At 42.1% G+C, this 17,471-nt stretch overlaps 1 protein-coding gene across 1 annotated transcript in view; it reads left to right on the top strand.

Annotated features, from left to right (window-relative positions):
• The first annotated feature begins 844 nt into the window (after positions 1 to 844).
• PHF2 (PHD finger protein 2) overlaps positions 845 to 17,471 on the top strand; it is a 145,186-nt gene continuing 128,559 nt past the window's right edge. Inside the window, exon 1 of the mRNA XM_032209585.1 lies at positions 845 to 1,887. Coding sequence (XP_032065476.1) covers positions 1,790 to 1,887 — 98 coding nt within the window. The 5' untranslated portion in view covers positions 845 to 1,789. The remainder of the gene's footprint in view (positions 1,888 to 17,471) is intronic.

Raw genomic sequence — 17,471 nt, 5'->3', positions numbered from 1 at the left:
CTGGGGTAGAACAGGAGGTGGCCATCACGCCTTGCTGGCAATTTTTTAAAGCGTTCCTGTGAAAGGCAAGAATGGTGAACTCACAGCTTTGGCCCTGCACGAGTCCTTGGCTGCATTGCTAACGTTACCCTCCCGAAAAATTAAGGAAAGCTAACAATCGGAAGCGGAGGGGGACGACGACAGGGGCGGGGGTCTGTACTACCGCGAGAGTTAACGTATGGCCACAACTGTGAATTAAAGCAAAGCAGCAAAGTGACACGTGGTACTTTCAAAAACTTTTGAGCAGGGATGGCGGGAGGGGAGGGGCTATGCTGAAAGTAGCGGTTTTTGACAAAGCTACAGGGGGCTTCGTTAAAAAAAAATATTTTTATGGGTTCAGGAGAAATCGCAGAACGCCAAATACCGGAACGCCTAAGACCGGAACTGCTACTTCCTCGGATCAACTCTCAGACTCGCTTCTACTTTCATTAACAATTAGAAAAAAAAAGGAGGCGGAGTCGCACTTTCGTTTGTAGGGAGAGAAACCTCCAAACTTTGCCCTAGAAGTTTATTCCCCCCCCCCCGCAAAAGTGACTCGCTCCCTCTTTTTAATTCAATTCTGTTTCAAAATCACGAGGGTGGGAGGAGAAGGGAGGGGAGGTAAGGATGGAGAGTATTCTCTCAAATTTCTTTATCCAACGTGGGTAAGCTGGAAGAATGAAGAGGAAGCGGGCTTTTAAATAAAGGTATCTCAAGGGCTTAAATGTTTTAAAACAGAGCGCGTTGTCCAACCTTTCGATCTTCCGCTTTATTACATCAGCTGATGCATCGATTTCTTCGCCATCTACATAATTTCCACCCGTCCCTCTTAGCGGGGAAGAGTTTTAAGGACCAGGCTCTCAACTGCAGACACCACTTTTGAAGTCGCGGCAATATTTCTCTTCCTTTCAATGAAGCTTCTTCCCTCCCTCCTTCCTCCCCCCCACCCGCTCGTCTCCCAAGAATGCTTGGCTAAATCGTTTGTAATTTTTTTAAATTTTTCCCTCTTTCAGCCGCTTCGCTTTAGCACGCCTCCCTGTTTATTTTCCAGCTTTGAGAGTGGTTGTCTTCCTGTTCCCCACCACCGCCACCCTTTTTAATATTTTGCACGGTGCCAAGCTTGGGAGTTTTCGCATATTCGCCTCCCCTTTTCTGCAGCCTCCCTCCCCAGCCCCATCAGAGGAAATATTACAATGTTGCAAGCTGACGTAAGGACATTACAAGGAAAGGGCTACATTTCGGAATGTTTATGAAAAGCTTCGGTACTGTACTGTCACCAGGGGGCATGCAATAGAATGCATTTCGTCCAACATTTGGGATAATGATCATTTAGAAAGCACTACGACCAAAACAAAAAGAAAAGCAAGAAAACGGGGGGAAAAAAGAGCGAGTGAGCTTCCAGCGAGCTTTGGAACCGGCGCCAGGCAGAGGAGCCATGCAGTCAAACTTTCGGGAAGCCTTGGATATTTTTTCTGACATTGCAGCTCGCCCTTGAGGATCGCTTACTGAATTCTCCGGATTTTGTTTTGCTTCTTTTTTTCCCCTCCCTCCTCCCTCCACCTCTCCCGCCGTCTCCAGGCCCGGTTGATTCGCTTTGCCCGTGGCGGCAAAGGAGGAGAGAATCGAGCGAGCTCCCCAACAGCGAGGAAGCCGCAGCAAAACGCCCTGCCTTGCCTGCTTGCCTGCCTCTCTCCGCTGGCTGGCTGGCTGGCTGACTCTCCCGCACGGCTCGCTTGCCTTGGGATCCAGTGTTGTTTTGAAGGGAGCTAACATGGCGACGGTGCCCGTCTATTGCATCTGTAGGCTGCCCTACGACGTAACCCGCTTCATGATCGAGTGCGACGCCTGCAAGGACTGGTTTCACGGCAGGTAACACAAAGCGATCGGGCCTTCCTCCCCCCCCCTCCGCTCTAGGGCAGAGATCCCCCCTTCCTATCGCTCGGGGCCTTTTCGTCTCTTTGGCTCGCCAGGGCAGCAGCGGCGAGAGCGAGCGGGAGAGCGAGAGAGAGCGAGAGAGAGAGCGATGGTGGGCTACTGGCTGCTGCTTCTGCTCTGTGCAGTTTTCCAACAGGCCTTTTTGGAGAAGAGGAGGAGGAGGAGGAGCCACTCTCTCGTTTCCCTCTCTTGTATTTTTTTGTGTGCGTGTGTGGTTTTGTTTTTGTTTCGTAAATTGTCGAGCCCGGGCATACACAATGGACTCCCCCCCCCACTCCCGGGGCTCTGGTGTCAAGGGGCTGCGGGTAGCGGTGGCGGCGGAGAGAGCTATTGTCCTTTACTCGGGGAGGGACGGCGGGCGGGCGGGTGGACTGGCTGACTGACTTGCTTGTGCTAAAGGGTGTTTCTCCCTTTTTAAATTTTTGGAAATTATTATTTTATTAGCTCCCGGTTTCTGGCTCGCTGCCTCTCCGCCCCTCCCCCGATCAGGATCTTATTGGGTGGATCCTATGGGGAGGGAGGGTTAAGGATTTAAGGTTAGATGCTTCCCCCCCCCTTCACTTTCTCCAGAGAAGGCATGGAGAGAGCAGAACCGGAGGCGGGGGGGGGGAGTGGGGGAAGGTTGAGCAAAGCGGTTCCACAATGTCTGACTAAGAGAGAAAAGCCAGCGAGCCAGTCCCGGGAAGGATCCCTACGGAGCAAGCGGGAATCGCAAGGACCTGGTCAGCCGAGGCGGCTCTTGGGGAGCCCGCGCTCCGGGCGGTCACTTGCTTCTGCCTCCTGAGGGAAGGGGACGACTGAGTGTGTCTGTGTGTGTGTGTGTGTGGGGGGGGTGTTCCTCGCCTGCTGGACGCCGCGATTTGGCCGAGCAGCGCACGGGCCCCGAATGGCAGCTCGGAGCGAGGGAGCGGAGAGCCAGGGTTTTCCCTAGAATTGCGGCCACGGAGGGCATTCCTCGCTTCGCAGGCTGCTGAAGCCCGGTCGCTAACGCTCTTTCGCCTCGGCTGGACTCTGGTATGGAGTGAGCCAGTCCACTCCTCCAAATAGAGGAACCAGAGTCCCCGGCCAGAGTCCCCCCGAAAGGTGGGCGGAGGAGAGCGCAAGAAAGGCGAGACCCCTTTTTGGTCTTCCTGAGGTAGCGCTGTTTTGTGGAAGCCAGCCCCGCACCCCCCACGGTTGCCACGTCCACCTCTGACACTTTCTACGTGCCCCCTTTTTTTGTTTCTGTTCCCGAAATGAGATGCAAGGGATGGTGTGGATTCTTTGACCCAGTCCGAGGAGACAGCTGGGGCAGCTTAATTCCCTGACGCTCCCCGGTCAAAGCTTGGGCTGCCGTCTCCTGGGCGGCAGGCTGTTTTAATTCGCCTTGTCCACCGTCAGCAGTGGAATCCGAGACAATGTACGCGGCAGGAGCTTGGAAACTCCCTCGGCCACCCGCTCGTCTCCTTGCTCTTGATTAGTATTTTATTTGTGCAGGAGGGGTCCCCGCCTCCCCCCTCTCCGCCCGCGGTCTTTGTCAGGCTTCCTTGGTGCTTTAATTATCACTTCACCTCGCCCGCGTCTCTGCCTTGTTTGCAGGGACTCTCTGGATATGATCTGACTGATCAACCTGATCTTTGTGCCTCGCGGTGGCGGGGTTGTGTTGCATGCGGAAGGCAGACGCGTCGCTCATTTTAAAATAAATAAATAAATATGGATCTGCAGGAAGAAGGGGAAGGGACTTCATTCAGCTGGATTTCCTAGGAGTTCGGTCTTAGCTCGTTTGCAATAGATAGGTCTTGTGGAAACTAAGGCACCTCTGATGGAAGCTGGTCACACTGAAACGACTCGGTTCTGCTGTCTTTAGCTCCTGGCTGCCGAAATTTAAGCTCCCGTCTGAGGCTCTTGGTCGGCTCTCGCGGGCTTCTGTCCTGATGCCAGTCGGCAGGAGTTTAAAGGACTTCGGTGTTTTGTTTTGAGTGTGTTTAAGGCGGGTGTCTCCGATGCATAATCTTCATATGATTCGCCGCTGAACTTCATTACAACTTGCACAGGGTCTCTCGCCTTTCTTGACAGCAGCGGGCAAGGGATCAAAAGCAGGTTGACCTTCGGGAAACTTAATTTCGAGGGCAAGAATGATTTCCTCCCCTCGGAGGAATAGACAAGGTAGCTTTAATTAAGTAATGAGGATGATAGGGTCGCTTTGGTTATGCTGGGTGCTTTTTCTGTACTTTATTTACTTTGGGGTTTGCCCATTGAACTGGACATTATGAATTGTGAAAAAAAAACATAAAAATAACGAATTTGTCTCCTGTCTTTTCTCAACATTGGCTTCATGGGCGAACAGCGGAAACTTCACAGTCTCTGTCACCCTAAAACTGGGAAAATTGGGTATAATCTGATTGGTGGTTATAATTCATTGTGTTTGATGCACAGAATAAAGTTGTACTTATCCCTTCAAAATCATCCAGCTTTAAAGAGTTGTGGCAATAAGTACTTGTATACAATCCATAATACTGTCTTGAACTCTTTAGGGAAGAGAATGGTACTCTCTCTTACACACACCATGGGTTGCTAAGGAATAATAGTTTTAAAAAAATCTCCCAAAAGACTAAAGGACATTTCAGTACTTAATGCTGAAATAGTAAATAATTTTGTATACTATAAAAAACTTTCTTCAAATAAGATTGGTAATTACTCAGTCCAATCCATTAATTTCAGTAGGCTAAGACAGTATTATTTCTGCTTTGAACCAAACTTCTTAAAATTAGTTTACAAAGGAGAGAGTACAAGCAGATCTTGTCTTGAAATCTTTAGTGCCACATATGTAAGTATCTGCACAACTATCTATAATTCAAAGTGTATGCTGTGATTAAAAATAGGGTATTGTTAGCCTAGCATATATTTTCCCCCTTTAAAAAATTAAATTGATTTCACTATAATTTCCCTTTATGCCATCCATGAATTCAAATTGACAACTGACTATTAAAAATACAATAACATTTTAAAGAAAATAGTTCTGTATTTAATACTCATGAACTTTTTGCCTCTATTTAGTTACAACTGAGCTCTATACAGGAATATAATAAAGATGAGTGGCTATTTAGGAATACACACACAGTTGTAAATTGAAAGCCTTAAACAATGAAGCAAGGCTTATGTTCACTCCTTACTATGTACATGATGCAATATGTGAATGCTGTATATTTTTTCAGTTCAAAGGATTAAAAGTTGAATAATTCACCTAGAAAATTTAAGCATCCATATTTATTTACATTACTTATATTTGATTTTAGGGTAGAGAAGAGAGAGTAGATTCATTGTATTGGAAGTCTCATTACCTATTAGCTACCTTTTGCAATAAAAACAGCTATTAAACAAAAAGATGTGAAGAATGCATCTAAACAAGACTTTTGTGAAATAACTTTGCTGAGTAATTGAAAACTGGGTAGCATTCAGAACAAATGTACAAAAACACATACATAATATTGTGTAATGACAACATTGTGTTGCCATTATCATTTAAAAGAAGAGCCTCTCAAAAGGATACTCATATACACAGGAAGGGGAAAGTTCAAAAGAGAGAATAAAAAAAGTACTGCAATAAAGTTTTCTTCCGGAAAATAGGATGATTTTCATTAGCAGAAATTTCATTATATACAAAATCACAGTAGCTACTTGATGTATGACCAATTTAACTGAAAAATAAAAAACTTATTTGGAAGGTCTCTTAATGATACATTTTTAAAATGTGCTACAGGTAAATCCAGCATTATGTTTATATTAATTCTGAAAGTATTGTTTTTTGTATGTATTTATGAATTTTGGGGGGAGGATTGATGTTCCCAAGAAATATGCACTGGAAGTTTAAATCCAATTCATCTGCGAGCTACATGTTGGAGGAGACTGATTTACTTCTTGCATTGTATCTAATTTTTCAGTTTTGATGACTATGGTACTCTGGCATAAGATAATTTTTTTAAAGATTTGAAGTGTGATACCTTCAGTTTTAAAATAAATGCAGATATATTTTTAGACCATTAAGTTTTAATGGATTTCATCAGAATACTAGACCAATAATCATGCCATTTTGGGAACTGATCAGTTCTCAACATATCTGGAGACGACTAAGCTATATTTTAAATTAATTATGGTTGTTTTCTTACCTCACACCAATGGTTTCTTAAGTTTTGGTTTAGCAAGATGTGTATTGATTTAGCTGTTGTTTACATATAGCTTGATTCTATCTTTGTGTATTCATACTCAATAGAATATACTTTTCAGTTGAAGTGTATAGGATTATATCTTTAAGCATAAATCAATGTTATCACATCAGGTGTGAATCTGGTTTCAAAAATAAGACAATATTTGTCAAAATGATGCAATCATTAATTATATTCTTTATATAATAGCAATAGCAATAGCAGTAGACTTATATACCGCTTCATAGGGCTTTCAGCCCTCTCTAAGCGGTTTACAGAGAGTCAGCATATTGCCCCCAACAATCCGGGTCCTCATTTTACCCACCTCGGAAGGATGGAAGGCTGAGTCAACCCTGAGCCGGTGAGATTTGAACCGCTGAACTGCTGATCTAGCAGTAGCCTGCAGTGCTGCATTTAACCACTGTGCCACCTCGGCTCATTATTTGTTACCTAGTGTCTTGATATTCTAGATGGCAGGTAGTTCAACTATACAAAATAGGAATAGGCAATCCCATTAAGGAATTACTTTGAAGTTACAGGTGTCATTGTAAATTGTGGTTTGGGCACTTTTTTCAGCTTTAGCTCACATTGCAATTGTGAGCTTATTTTGGCATATGCCTAATTATAACTGCTGATATTTAAGCATCCTTTGTCTGGATTATTGCAACCTATTAACTATGTGGCGGCCTTTGGCCCTGAATAAATCAGCCCAAGTTAGGATAGTGAGATTATTGCTTTCAGATTTAGATAAATTATTCAGTTATATTACGCAAACCTTTTATAGTCTTTACTGTTTTAATTGTTAAAACTATGGAGGTTGTTTAGCTTCCAATGCATGTTGAGATCACAGTTAACATCAAGCAGAACCTATGTTCCATAGCTGAACACATGTCGCCTGGTGTAAGACAACCAAGTGATGTAATTTGTGTCATAATCTCATTGTGAAAATGGTACACATTATATAATTTGCATCAGTTGCATCACGACAATACCCATACAACTTAAATAATTTGTGTTATTTATACAATGAGATCATGAGGAATGTGAAGTCATTGTAAATTGTGGCTCATGTGCTATGTAAAAAGCACCTGAAATCCCCATGATGATCCTTCACAACTTAAAAGATTCTGCCAAATGACATGGATTATTGCTAAAGCGAAGGCTTTTGCACTGATGACACAGCCGTCTTTAGAATGGCAGTTGGTCTTACCTGAACTGCTATTTTCGGGGCTGGGACAGGAGGCTCCAGTGGATGGTATTAACACGCCCAATTGGCCACGAGACTGGGATGAAGCTGAAGCCATGTCTCTGTGCTCCACCCTTGACTTCCAGTTTCATCAAAGCGAGGTCGCCTGAGACCTGAAAACAAGGCACAAAGGAGAACTCCCTCCAACCCAGCTAAACTAATTACCTTAGGGCGGGAACTTGTGCCTCCTGTCCCAGCCCCGAAAATAGAAGTTCAGGTAAAACCAACTGCCATTTTTCGGAGCGAGGGACAGGAGGCTCCAGTGGATGGGACTTAGCAAAGCTAAGTCCCATGGGCGGGAAAACTGATCTGCAATGACCTGCTGTAGCACTCTACGCCCGTTAGCCGCATCAGCCGATGTGAACGCATCCAACCTGTAATGACGAATAAACGGCAATGGTGAAGCCCACATTGCTGCTCTGCAAATGTCATCTATCGGAGCCTGTGAGGTCCAAGCTGCCGAGGTGACAGCACTCCTCATTGAATGTGCCATAATACAGGCAACTTTTGGTCCTTGTATGCCAGGGCAATGGCTAAATGGATCCACCGACTATTGGTGGAAGACATAACCCTTTTACCTAGTGATGAAGGTTGGAAAGACAAAAACAGTGCCTCTGACCTCCGGAAGGAAGCCGTCCACTTCAAATATATATGCAGGGCCCGCCAAACATCCAACCGGTGCCACTGCTGTTCACCTTCCCTAACTGGATCCGGACGGAAGTCCGGCAGTACAACCTCCTGGGAACGATGGAAAATAGAATTTACCTTTGGCATAAAAACCAAATCTAACCACAACACAACCCTGTTGCTGTGAAACATGCACAAATCCTCCCTGGAGGAAAGCGCCCCCAACTCTGACACTCATCTAGTCGACGTGATGGCCACTAAAAACACTACCTTAAGGGTTAGGAGATTCAAGCTAATCATCCTCAATGGCTCAAAGGGTTCAGCCATGAGGGCCCGCAACACAGTAGGGAGGTTCCATGTGGGGAAGCTATGGACCACTGGAGGTTGCAAGTTGGAGACCCCCTTAAGAAACCTTTTAACAATGGGTAATTGGGTGAGGGAAATGGGGCCTCGCCTGGAAGAACTGTAGCAAGCACAGCAAGCTACCTACGCACGGTGCCCAGGGAGAGCCCCTTATCCAACCTGTCCTGAACAAAGTCCAGGACCTGTGGAACAGAGGCCCTGGTGGGCACTACTTGGGCAGCCTGGCACCAGTCCACGAAGGAAGCTCCAGGTGGAGTCATAGATCCTCCTAGTGGATTGTCTGTGTGAGGCCTCTATGGTCCTGATCACTCGTAATGACAAGTGAGCTTCCCTCAGATGCTGCCGCTCAATCTCCACACGGCTAGCTGTAGCTAATGTGGCTCTGTGTGAACTAACCTCCCCTGGCACAGCTCTATCTCCCCCTCTGGAATCCGCCATGGAGGCCTGACTGACAAAGCATGAGATCTGCAAACCAGGCCCTCCGCGGCCAATGCGGTGCCACCAGGATCAGCTCTGCCTGTTCCCTGACTATCTTCCGAATTACCCCGGGAATGAGGGGAAAGGGAGGAAAAGCGTACAACAGCCCATCTGGCCACCTCGTGCGAAGGGTGTTGACTCCCTCCGTCCCCCAAGTTGGGAACCGAGAAAAGAACCAGGGAAGCTGAGCATTGTCTGGAGTGGTAAAGAGGTCCACCACCGGTCGTCCGAACCTCCGGCAGATGCTCTGAAACAGCTCCTGGGATAGGCTCCATTCTCCATTGTCCACTGTCTCTCAACTCAACCAGTCAGCCTGATGGTTGTCGACTCCCGTGAGGTGCTCTGTTCGGATTGACCGCAGGGAAACCTGAATGGGAAACCCCCTCAAGTATGCCGCCACTACCTCCAGCACCTTGGTGAAAGACCTGGGTGCAGAAAACAACTCAAATGGCAGGGCCCTATATTGGTAATGGCGCCCCAGGAAGGAGAACCGGAGGAAACGCCTGTGATCCGGGAGAATGGGGATATGGAGATAAGCCTCTGTAAGATTTGTAGAAGTCATGTAATCCCCCTCCCGAATACCTGCCAGAATGGACTTAAGGGAGGCCATCTTGAACTTGCGGTAAATCAAATACTGGTTCAGCAGCTTCAAGTCGAGGATAGCTCTCCAACCCCTTGAACAATTGAGTACAAGAAACAGATTTGAATAGAACCCCCGACCCACCTGGTCCGTAGTGACCGATTCCACTGCAGCGATGTCAAGCAGATGTTTAATAGCGTGATGCATCAATCTGCGTTTTTCTATGCATTGGGCCGGGGAAAACGAATGGAAGAAATTAGGAGGAATGGAAAGGAACTCTAAAGGAAGGCCATGGATGACTGTACTGAGTACCCAGGCATCTGTTGAAATTTCCACCCAGTTCTCGGAGAAGAAAGCCAGGCGACTACCAATGAGTGGGGTCGGGACTGACCTATTTATAGTACTCACCCTCCTTGCAAAGCCTCCAAATCTCCCTCTTCAGCTGCACAGGAAATGGAGAGAATAAGCCAGGGCAAATAGAAGGCTGTTTCCTTTCCATCCAGGCAGCCTCCTATGTTAACACCGAGTATGGTGTTCTTTAGGGACAGCTGCTGAGGCTTGCCTTGGCTCTGGACACCCACGTGCCTTCCCGCAGCTCCATAGCTACAAAAACCTCCAAAAAAACTCTTTGCGCCATTTCCAGCGCTCCGGAGCCACCATGGCTTGAATCCAGCTGCCGAAGACTTCAGCCAGCATAACTGAGTGACAGGAGGCCATGGGGCTGGAAATCCCGAACCCGCAATCCTCCCGATCGCCAGGGGCTGGGGACCAGTGCCATGTGCTCAGCGGAGTCCAAAATGGCTATCGCAATGCCGATTGAGCCTTCCCAGCCCCCAGCAATTCAAATCAACCTCCCTGGTGGCTAGGAAGGAAACTTACTGGCCCTAGCAGGGAGATATTTTCCAGAGGCTGCAGAGGCAAGGAGGGTCCAGTAGAGATAAAATTTGCAGGAGAAAAATTAAATAGGTCTCGTTTTTTGGCTGGACTGAGATGAAACTGGAAGGAAAGCACAGTGAAGCACAGAGGCGTGGCTTCAGCTTTATCCAGGTCTCATGGCCAATCAGGAGTGTTAATACCATCCACTGGAGCCTCCTGTCCCTCGCTCCGGAAAAGCTATACTGGTATCAAAATGTCATGGTACAAATGAAGCAGATTATATACAGAATTATGTAATTCAGATCATTTGTTCAGTGTCATGATACATGTGATGTCACTTGCTTCACAGTGAATTAATTCTGAATTACATAATCTGCTTCATTTGTACCATGACATTTTGATACCAGTATAGCTTCTAAGTGAGGGACGCGGTGGCTCAGTGGCTAAGATGCTGAGCTTGTCGATCAGAAAGGTCGGGAGTTTGGCGGTTCGAATTCCTAGTGTCACGTAACAGAGTGATCTCCCATTGTCCCAGCTTCTGCCAACTTAGCAGTTCAAAAGCATGTAAAAATGCAAGTAGAAAAATAGGGACCACCTTGGTGGGAAGGTAACAGGGTTCCATGTGCCTTTGACATTTAGTCATGCCGGCCACATGACCATGGAGATGTCTTCGGATAGTGCTGGCTCTTCGGCTTTGAAACGGAGATGAGCATTCCCCTCTACAGTTGGGAATGACTAGCACATATGTGTGAGGGAAACCTTTACTCTTACTACAGCTTCTAAAGACTGTACCCTGACTATTGTACCCTCACTATAAAATGATCACATCAGAGAAATTGCTTGGTGGTGGGTTTTTTTCTGCTTGTTAAATATGTTTTCTTTTGACAATTACTTAATTTTTAAAAGTGCTTATACTTTCTCATTTTGCATGCTATATTTTTATTTTTATTTCAATTGTATTTTTCTTAGTTTGTTAGTGCTATATTTATATTTATGTTCACTTATTAGCATTTTAGACTGAATATGCCCCGGTCTTAAAAACTGTGTATTATTTATGAGAAATATTTCATATAATAAGAATGGGAGAAAGAATCCAACAATGTATTTTTTTTTTAGCAACAGTCTTTTACAAATTCTAATCAGCATAATTGTAGAGTAATTAATATTCAGACTTTCAAAAGAAATAAAATATCTTGAGCCATTTTGGTAAGATTTATGTAGTTTTTACTCATACTTTGTTCAATGTAATAACATTCTCTCCTTGTGTTGAATGAGAATGTTCAACAAGAAAAGGACCAGTTTTCTATAATTTTACATTCTATTTTGTACAGCATTCAAAACATACAATATGATTTAAATAACTGTAACAAACAGAAGTGTAAAAAGCATTTTTGTTATGGAATGTAATGGTAATTTATAAAAGAAATGATGTTTTGACAAGTTAATGGACATAGACAAGAATGAAAAAATACACTAATGAGTAACTATTTCATGATACAATATATAGAAACATTGCTAATTTTATCAATCAAACCTTGTTAAAAATGAAGGGATAAAGAATTATCCCATTGCAATATTCATTTTGAAGATTTTAGGACATAATGAATGTGACTAAGTAGTATATTTTCCATATTTTCAGAGGAGTTCTGAAAACTTCTGAATGCTGTTGCTGAACTCTTATGGAGGGGAAAGCTTTCTTATTTTATATTATTACTTTAGGTATAAAAACTTATAATTGTTACAGGTAGTCATTTACTTATGATCACTGATTTAATGACTATTTGAAGTTAGATGGCATTGAAAAAAGTGACCTAAAACCAAGTCCATGTCAACGTTCCAAATATCATGCAGAATTAAATCAGAGTTCAAGGTAGAACTACCCTTAAAGTTCCAATTTTATAAGACAGACTTGTTGGCACAAACTGGATATCCCAAATCTACCATTAAAATAAATCATCAGCAAACCCCCCCACAGGGGCTGGCAAGGGGTGCTGATTTTCCAACTCTGACTCACCCGGTCAGCGTAAAATATCATCGAAGAAAAATGAGCTGGACAAGACGCTTATCTACAAAACCTCAAAGAGCAGAAGATTTTATGTTTGAAGCTTCTTTGCAAAGCATCAAAGTGCGAAGGAGTCTCTATTTGAAGAATTATAGTGTCTGGAAGAATGCCTCACCAGAAATTTGGTCCAAAATTTCTAGGTCCATTCCCAATAGTGAAGATAGTTAACCCAGTTACAGTTCAAATCAGTCTACCCAGAAGTCTGGGGAAAATTGACCAGAATTTCATTGTAGCTTGTTGAAGCCAATAATTGGGTCCATCATAAGACCACCCACCCAAGCTTTCTCTCCTCCTGTAGTGATAGAAGGGGAAAGACAATCTGAGGTGGAAAATATCGTAGACTCCAGGCTGAATAGGGGTCGCTTACAGTATTTAGTGCATTGGAAGGACTACCTTTTGTCTGAAGCTACTTGGGTGAAAAGCTGGAACCTAAAAGCGGAGAAGTTAGTAAAACAATTCCATGAGAAGTTTCCTGATAAGCCAAAGGGTCCCCCTGGGGCGGGTGGGGGGAGAGGTGGTTAATTTTGTTATGTTAACTTTTATGTTATTCTCTTTTCAGGAAACATTTTTCTTCTGAGGAGAGGCCGCCTGTCAGGCCTGCAGTTATATTCTTTTTGGGATATTTGGCCTACCACACTCTCTATTATTTTTCTATGCTGTTTCATTAGTGTAGTAATTGGGAGGGGGACTAGTAAGGAGTAGAATTGTAGAATGTGTTATTGTCATTCCTTTCTAGAAGCCCAAGGTCATTATTTGTCTCTGCACATCTGCACCTGACAGGAACTAGATGGGTGAAAATGCCAGCGTGGCAGAGGAAGATTGGACCACATGATGAACTTGTGGGTGTGGGGGCAAGACATTGAACTTTCAACTAGGTGGGAATCCAGGAAGTTTCAGATTCGGGATTTCCACAGTTTGTGCCAACATGTCTGCCTTATTAAATTGGAACTTTAAGGATAGCTCTGGTTTGGACTCTGATTTAATTTTGCATGATATTTGGAACGCTGACAGTCCTCACATTAACAATCAATGTAATGTCCCCAGAATCATGTGATCAAAATTCAGATTCCTGGCAACCAGCGTGTGTTTATACAGTTGCAGCATCTTGGGATTGCATGATTGTCATTTATAACCTTCTCAGCGGGCTTCTGACAGGCAAAATCAAGGGGGGGAGCCTTGATTCACTTAAAGACTGCAGTAAAAATAGTCTTAAAATTGGGCATGACTCTAATCACAGCATTGCTTAGCAATGGAAGTTTTGGTCTCATTTGTGGTCCTAAGTTGAGGCTACTTCCATACTGCTTTTAATTTTGTTTTAAATATTAAAAAGTAAAAAAAAATACTTTATAATTAATTAATAATTAAATTTAAGCATTCAAAAAAGTACTAAGACTACTCTAATTCTGTGTAGCAATTATGATATTGGCCTAGAAACCAAGAGGTTCAGGTCTAGGCCTCTTTGGCCATGAGGACCAACTGGGCAACCTTGGGCCTGTCACTCTCTCTCAACCCAACTTACTTCAACAAGGTGTTTGTGGCAAAAAAAGGAGGAGGAAGGTGTGTTGGATATTAGTTGCCTTGAGCTGTTTGTAAAAATAATAAAGGCGGGATACAGATAAAATAGATTAGATAGGCAGACAGACAGTCAGGCAATGATGCATGGAAACATCACACCTTCAGAAAGGTATCTGTGCACTACTGAAGTGGAGGACCATTTTTAAGTCTAAGAATCAAATCCAAGTATAGAAATACTTCTGAAAACATCAGTCTAATGATGAATGTTATTAAAACCAAAATGTTAAAAATTAAAGCATACTTAGAGGTAAATGAAAAATGCTGATGATTTTTCCATTAGCCATGTACTTTATAAGTTTTAGGTAACAGTATTATGGTTTGAAAAGTAGTATCTAGATTAAAGCTCTTAGCGTGTGAATAAGGGCAAAATTAGCCTTTGACTCTGCTTATGATGTGCTTGCCAAAATGTGTGTGAGCTAACTGCCCTTACTGTTAACATGGAATGATGCTTGTGGCATGGCTAAGTTATGCGAGTAACTTAATCTATTTTCTGTCTTACTAAAAAGCATTATATGAAAGCCTGATTACCAAAGCTGTCATGAGCAGCAGAGGTCCTCACCTTTGGACTCTTCTGGGACATAGAAAATTGGGATTTAGGACGTAAATCTTGGAAAACTTTTATTTATCCCATCTTAAAGAAATTGCCTGGCAAAAATTATGACTTCTATTTGACCTTTTTCCTGGATGACCATTGCTTTGGCGTTGCCCAATTCTGTGTTTCCATACATACTATCTGCTATTTTTTTCAGATTTGGCAAATGGTTATTAATGTTTTTTCTTTTTAGTTTTAAACATCTCTATTTATATTTGTTTTATTTTTAGTTTGACTTCTGACTTTACCAAAGATTTGAGCTCACTCAGATTGATTGGAATGGAAGAGGAGTAAACAACAACAAGCATTAATAGGCGAAAAGAAGGAAAGAAAAAATAGATATATAATGTGCTCATGAAACTGAGAAAAAGGGGAAGTATGTAATTCAGTGGTCTGGTCTTGTGAAATAGGGAAGTAAAGATGTACAGTAGATTATGATGTTCCCAAAGGTTGAAATGTACAGTATGTCAGCAAACTTGAATGGGTGACATCTAAATTGAAAGGTTGTTGGTGTTCTTGAGCTTGTTTGTTGTCTTGAAGACATTACATTTTCCAAACTAGGTAACATCATAATTGTGACTGATATATTATCTAGTTTGGTAATGGAATATCTCCGAGAACACCAAGCTCTCAAGGACCCTTATTTCAAACCTGAGCTACAAATATTCTCCTCTATCGACATCTAAATTATTGTGGATGCTGATGAAAGTAGGAATTCATAGGCTGATGATAATGGTATGTTGGAACTCCAGTGAATCATGATAATGGAAGGATCAGACATGAGTTTTGGGAGGACATTTGGAGATACAGAAATTTTGCCTACTTATAGGGATGGTCATTGAATGTTGATTGAGGCAATGTGATATTTTTAATTCTGTGATTAGCCTTCTGTAAGCTGCTTTGTGTGTTATAGTATAAAAGCCCCAATAAGTGCATTAAAAAACTCAAACAAGTAAACATTTTGAATGTAATATAAGGGGGCAAAATTATCCTGTTAACTGACACTAATGGATAGATGGGAAGAATTGGGAACAAGATTACAAGTTAGAGATGCTTCCTGAACTGTATTATTGTAGATGTAGATTACAAAAATCCCAACACTATATCTGTGACTTTAGTTGAAGAAAAAATGTTTAATTGAATCATAATTAACAGGAACAAAAATATCTAACCAATTCCTTCTTTTCTTCCCTTCTTGATAAACAAGTGACAACCCCCCCCCCAACTCCACACTATCACTTTAAGGACTGATTCATATAAAAGTGGATCATTTGGAAAATTAAAACAAAGACATAATAAATCCATAATAAATTGCAAATATAATGTGTACAAGAAAAACAGATTAAAGTATTGGTATTTAAATCTAGACCTATTGGTCTGTCTGCTAACAAGAGTGACATTAGGCTCGTGTCAAAAAAGAATGAGGATCTCTGAAATCCTAATATATTAACCACTTTTAGTAGAAAAAAATTGACTTGGGAATACATACTGTTCCTTTCTCACTTGTTGCTAATTGCTGTTATATAATCTATTTATTTCTTCAATTTCCATAACTGCCTATCTCAAACAAGTGACTTTTTATAAAGTATGATACTTGTAAAAGTAATTGTGTAACTATGATTAAAAACTTAGAATTGAAAAAGTATAAAGGATAACAAGTGTTAGGAAGTTATTTTATTTCTGATACAAATACTTTTCAGAGGCGAATTCTGGTTCACATTCAACTCTCAATTATGTTAGAACAACATATTGTACAACAATGGAAACACACTTCAGCTGCATTTAGACATTCCACACACTGGTTAAAATGATAATGCATTTATAATATTGGACACAACTAAAATAGACAAATATTATGTGACACTCTTGTTCCATTATCCATTATTATTTACAACATAACAAAGTGCATGTAAAATGACTGACGGAGTATTCAACACAATTATATGAATTGTAGAAGAATGATAATTCATACAGTGTGTAGGTATTAGGGATGTCTCAAATGTAGAATATTCCTCATATCTTGTGTGTCTTCCGAGTGTTTGCGATAAAATAGTTAAAGTATATTTTTCTACAATCTGTTTCCCTGCAACATTTATGGGCCTATAAATTTAAAATAAATTATTGACTCTACTTATTTTTAAAAATAAAAATGTATTAGAACTGATAATATTGTTCACATTCTTCTGGAATTCATGTGAAATTATAGCAATTATAATGTGCTAATAGCACAATACTTTTATTAGAGTATAATATCAATGCATTATTATTTAATGCAGTATATTAAATGTACAACTTTGAACTAATTGATTTTAGTATTAATTTTAGTATTAAATGTAATGTATATTTTTGAGCTTTTACATTCTGCTTTTAAAAAGTTGGTTAGGTTTCTTGAATACTTGTCAGAATAGACAAGCATGAATTAAATAAATAAAAAATAATAAACTAGAGAATTAAATACAATTTATATATACATACATTTTTCATTTACCATTATTTTATGTGGATTTTGTATACAATACTAATTAAATGCACTTTAATAATTTGATCCAGTTCCTTTTATGTAGAGCAGGTTTGATGTAACAATTAAGATTCCGGACTACAAATTAGGAGACTATAAATGCTATCTTCTCTTCAGTGTAGAAGTCATCTGGATGACTGTCCTTTTTCTCAGTCTACTCTGAAATTCTCTGCCCTGTGGCAGGGTGGGCGTGGCCATGGTGCATGTGGCCTAGTCAGTCTCCTGTAGCAGGAGGGGGGGTTGTTTTCACCTTGCCCAGGCTCTGGAGGCTGTTATCGAGCCCCCGGGAGGGCAAAAATTTCCTCCCCCGGGCTCTGGAAGCACTGTGGAGGCCCTCCAGAGGCCAAAAGTGGGCTCATTTCCAGATTTCCGGAGTTTCCAGAAGGCCCATTTTTCCCCTCCCATAGCTTTTGCACGGGCC

Source organism: Thamnophis elegans, chromosome 2 (genome assembly GCF_009769535.1).
Source record: "Thamnophis elegans isolate rThaEle1 chromosome 2, rThaEle1.pri, whole genome shotgun sequence".
Classification (NCBI taxonomy): Eukaryota; Metazoa; Chordata; class Lepidosauria; order Squamata; family Colubridae; genus Thamnophis; species Thamnophis elegans.
The sequence above is the reverse complement of the archived record's forward strand: the minus strand, read 5'-3'. Positions and strand labels throughout refer to the sequence as shown.